General features: G+C 38.8%; 1 protein-coding gene across 1 annotated transcript in view; it reads left to right on the top strand.

The window, feature by feature from the left end:
* The window catches only part of lyrm5b (LYR motif containing 5b), a 3,043-nt gene extending 370 nt beyond the window's left edge, over window positions 1-2,673 (top strand). The window contains exons 2-3 of the mRNA XM_039807385.1: window positions 2,014-2,068; window positions 2,277-2,673. Coding sequence (XP_039663319.1) covers window positions 2,024-2,068; window positions 2,277-2,483 — 252 coding nt within the window. The 5' untranslated portion in view covers window positions 2,014-2,023 and the 3' untranslated portion in view covers window positions 2,484-2,673. The remainder of the gene's footprint in view (window positions 1-2,013; window positions 2,069-2,276) is intronic.
* The last annotated feature ends 1,436 nt before the right edge of the window (window positions 2,674-4,109 follow it).

Here is a 4,109-nt window from a genome sequence, read left to right on the forward strand (position 1 = left end):
TATATATATATATATCTATGGTTAGCCGTTAGCTTACGTGGTTGTTAGCCGTGTATATATATATCTATGGTTAGCCGTTAGCTTACGTGGTTGTTAGCCGTGTATATATATATATATATATATATATATATCTATGGTTAGCTGTTAGCCGTGTATATGTATATAGATCTATGGTTAGCCGTTAGCTTACGTGGTTGTTAGCTGTTAGCTTACGCGGTTGTTCCGGGAGCGCGCAACTGGAGGCGCTGCAGCTGGCGCGGTATAGGTACAGATTTTTTACAACTCTTTTATAAATTTAAAATAAAAAAAAAAAATTTAAAAAAAAAAAAAAAAAAAAATAATTAAAAAAAAAAAAAAAAAAAACATTTAAAAAAAACAAAAAAAAAACACAATACTCCTAAAAAAAACATAAAACTGAATTATGTCCGTCTTCTTCTGACACATCCAGCTCAGGAAACAGTTAGGAAACAATCTTTTCTTTTTTCTCAATTCTTTTGTCACTTTTTCTGTATTTTTCAAAAAAAACAATCACTTTTTCTGTTTTTTTTGTCCATTTTTTTGTCACTTTTTTCAACATTCTTTCATCAGTTTTATCAAATTGTTATCAATGCTATAAAATTTAATAAAACGCCCAAATTCAATGAAAGTAGTGACCTGATCATGTATTTTACTTGTGAACAGCGTTGTAGGGAACCATCCACGTTACTTTACGGACAGTTCATTGAAAGAAACCCAAATTTCTGATACAGAAACTTTTTGAAAACGGGTCAGATTAGACCCGAGGAAACTTTCAGATGAAAGAGTTTTGTCTTTAAGCTTTTTGAGAGTTATTTATGTATTATCTGCTCTGGCTCTTTACCAACGTTTTAGACGCAGATATGGGGCTAATAATGCTGCATGATGATGTGTTTCTAGAGGAAGGAGCGTAAAGCGCCCGGCCCATACGTGCAGCGAGGTGGAAACACTGGTCCTGCAGCTTTATTATTCTTTATTCTACTGTAGATATGAACACATAAGTAATTCAGCGGTTACTTTAACCCTTGTGTCGTCCTCGGGTCAAATGGGACGTCGAGATAAGCGGCTAAAACTTTGGGAAAAGTGTCAAAAAGTTGGGGGAAAAAAGTCAAAAATGCCGCCAAAAGCGACAAAATGTCCAAAAGGAGGGATACAAACATCAGAAAAAGCTATCACAGTTTGGAAAATCCGATTGATTGAAGAGAAAACACAAGTTTTTTTCTCAATTTTATTTTGTCACTCAAGTGCCTAAAACTTTGGGAAAAGCAGCAAAAAGTTGAAAAATAAATAAATGAAAAAAAAGAGTCAAAAACGCCGACAAAATGTCCAAATAAAAGGGATACAAACATCAGAAAAAGCTCTAAAAAAGTGGAAAAAACACACAAAAAAGACGAAATAATGTAAAAAGCTACAAAAACGTTGAGATTAACTAAGACACACACACAGGCCAAATCCCAAAGTCTAACTAAGTTACCAAAATACCCAGTTAGTGAGTATATGTACTGAGTATTAATACCCAGTATTAATACCCAGTTAGTGAGTATATGTACTGAGTATTAATACCCAGTTAGTGAGTATATGTACTGAGTATTAATACCCAGTATTAATACCCAGTTAGTGAGTATATGTACTGAGTATTAATACCCAGTTAGTGAGTATATGTACTGAGTATTAATACCCAGTATTAATACCCAGTTAGTGAGTATATGTACTGAGTATTAATACCCAGTTAGTGAGTATATGTACTGAGTATTAATACCCAGTTAGTGAGTATATGTACTGAGTATTAATACCCAGTTAGTGAGTATATGTACTGAGTATTAATACCCAGTTAGTGAGTATATGTACTGAGTATTAATACCCAGTTAGTGAGTATATGTACTGAGTATTAATACCCAGTTAGTGAGTATATGTACTGAGTATTAATACCCAGTTAGTGAGTATATGTACTGAGTATTAATACCCAGTTAGTGAGTATTTGTACTTTGTGTTTCTCAGCTCCGAGACGATGGCGAACCCTCTGAGGGCCGAAGTGGTCCGACTCTATAAAAACGTGAGTCTGTCTGTCTGTGGGTCTGTCTGTCTGCCTCCCTCCCTGTCTGTCTGCCTGCCTGTCTCTCTCTCTGCCTGTCTGTCTGCCTGTCTCTCTCTCTGCCTGCCTGTCTGTCTCTCTCTCTGCCTGCCTGCCGGTCTGTCTGTATAAAAAGAGATCCTGTGTGTTTACGAGAAGGTCTCAGATGAGCCGTTGTTGTCCCCCCTAGCTGCTGTACCTGGGCCGGGAGTACCCTAAAGGCGGCGAGTACTTCAGGGCCCGCCTGCGAGCGGCGTTCTCGAAGAACCGGAGCGTTCAGGAGCCCGAGAAGATCCGGGAGCTGATCTCTCGGGGGGAGTTCGTGGCCAGAGAGCTGGAGGCGCTGTACTACCTGAGGAAGTACCGCGCCATGAAGAAACGCTACTACGACGAATAGAACCACTCAGAGACTCAGAGACCAGGGTCCATCAGGACCGGGGGCCCTTCAAGAACCTTCTACTGCGGTACCGGTCCGGTTCCTTAAGAAATTTGGGTTTTGTTCAACAGAAATGTCAAAATAAAGTAACGTGGACGGTTCCCTCCAGCGCTGTTCACACGTTAAATAAATGATCAGTTCACGACTTTCATTGAGTTTGGCCGTTTTATTCTATTTTATAGTATTGATAACAATAGTATATAGTAATATAGTATTTTATAACAATTTGACAAAACTGATGAAAGAATGTTGAAAAATGTGACCCAAAAAAGAGAGAAAAAACATAAAATGTGACCCAAAAAAGAGAGAAAAAACATAAAATGTGACCCAAAAAAAGCTGGAGGCGCTGTACTACCTGAGGAAGTACCGCGCCATGAATAAACGCTACTACGACCAATAAAACCACTCAGAGACTCAGAGACCAGGGTCCATCAGGACCGGGGGGCCTTCAAGAACCTTCTACGGCAGAACCGGTCCACAAAAAGTGACAAAAAATGAGAAAAAAACCTGGAAAAGTGACAAAAAAAAACAGAAAAAAGTGACAAAAAATGAGGAAAAAAACAGAAAAAGTGACAACAAAAATGACAAAAAAAAAAACAGAAAAAAATGACAAAAAAACCCCCAAAAATGACAAAAAAACAGAAAAAGTGACAAAAAAAAACCAAGAAGTGACCAAAAATGAGAAAAAAAAGTGAAAAAACAAAACAGAAAAAGTGACAAAAAAATGACAAACCCAGAAAAAGTGACCAAAACTGAGGAAAAAAAATAGAAAAAGTGACCAAAAAAAACAGAAAAAGTGACACAAAATGAGAAAAAAAAACAGAAAAAGCCACCAAAAAAAACAGAAAAGAACACATACTCAGTACACATATCTTCTACTGTATTATTGCTCGTGTCAGATCACGGTTTGGTCGACATAATCGGACTGCAGCTGTTACAACATCTGGTCTGAAACATCTGGAAGAATACGAGTTGTGCACGAAGGAATCTCCAGACAGCAGCCAGAATGCAGCAACTTCAGCTACGGCAAAGGAAGGACAGTCAGCCAAAAACTGGTGTTAACCAGACGGTGCCTGTCCCGGGCGGTCAGCTGTTCTCTCGGTGAATGAGTCTCCCTGCAGCGGGAGCGGAGTGCTGCTCGTTAGGAGTGCTGCTCGTTAGGAGTGCTGCTCGTTAGGAGTGCTGCTCGTTAGGAGTGCTGCTCGTTAGCTAACGTTAGCTTTCACTAAATTGTCACTCATCTGGCGATAGCGCTGTGCTGTCCTACGATGTCAATTCAACATGAAGCTGTTACACTGAACTACTTTAGAGGCTACAGTCCCTGTTCACTTCATTCATGTGTTTACTGTGTTCATGTGTTCACTGTGTTCATGTGTTTACTGTGTTCATGTGTTTACTGTGTTCATGTGTTCACTGTGTTCATGTGTTTACTGTGTTCATGTGTTTACTGTGTTCATGTGTTTACTGTGTTCATGTGTTGACTGTGTTCATGTGTTGACTGTGTTCATGTGTTGACTGTGTTCATGTGTTGACTGTGTTCATGTGTTGACTGTGTTCATGTGTTGACTGTGTTCATGTGTTTACTGT

This window comes from Perca fluviatilis, chromosome 8 (assembly GCF_010015445.1).
Source record: "Perca fluviatilis chromosome 8, GENO_Pfluv_1.0, whole genome shotgun sequence".
Taxonomy (NCBI): domain Eukaryota; kingdom Metazoa; phylum Chordata; class Actinopteri; order Perciformes; family Percidae; genus Perca; species Perca fluviatilis.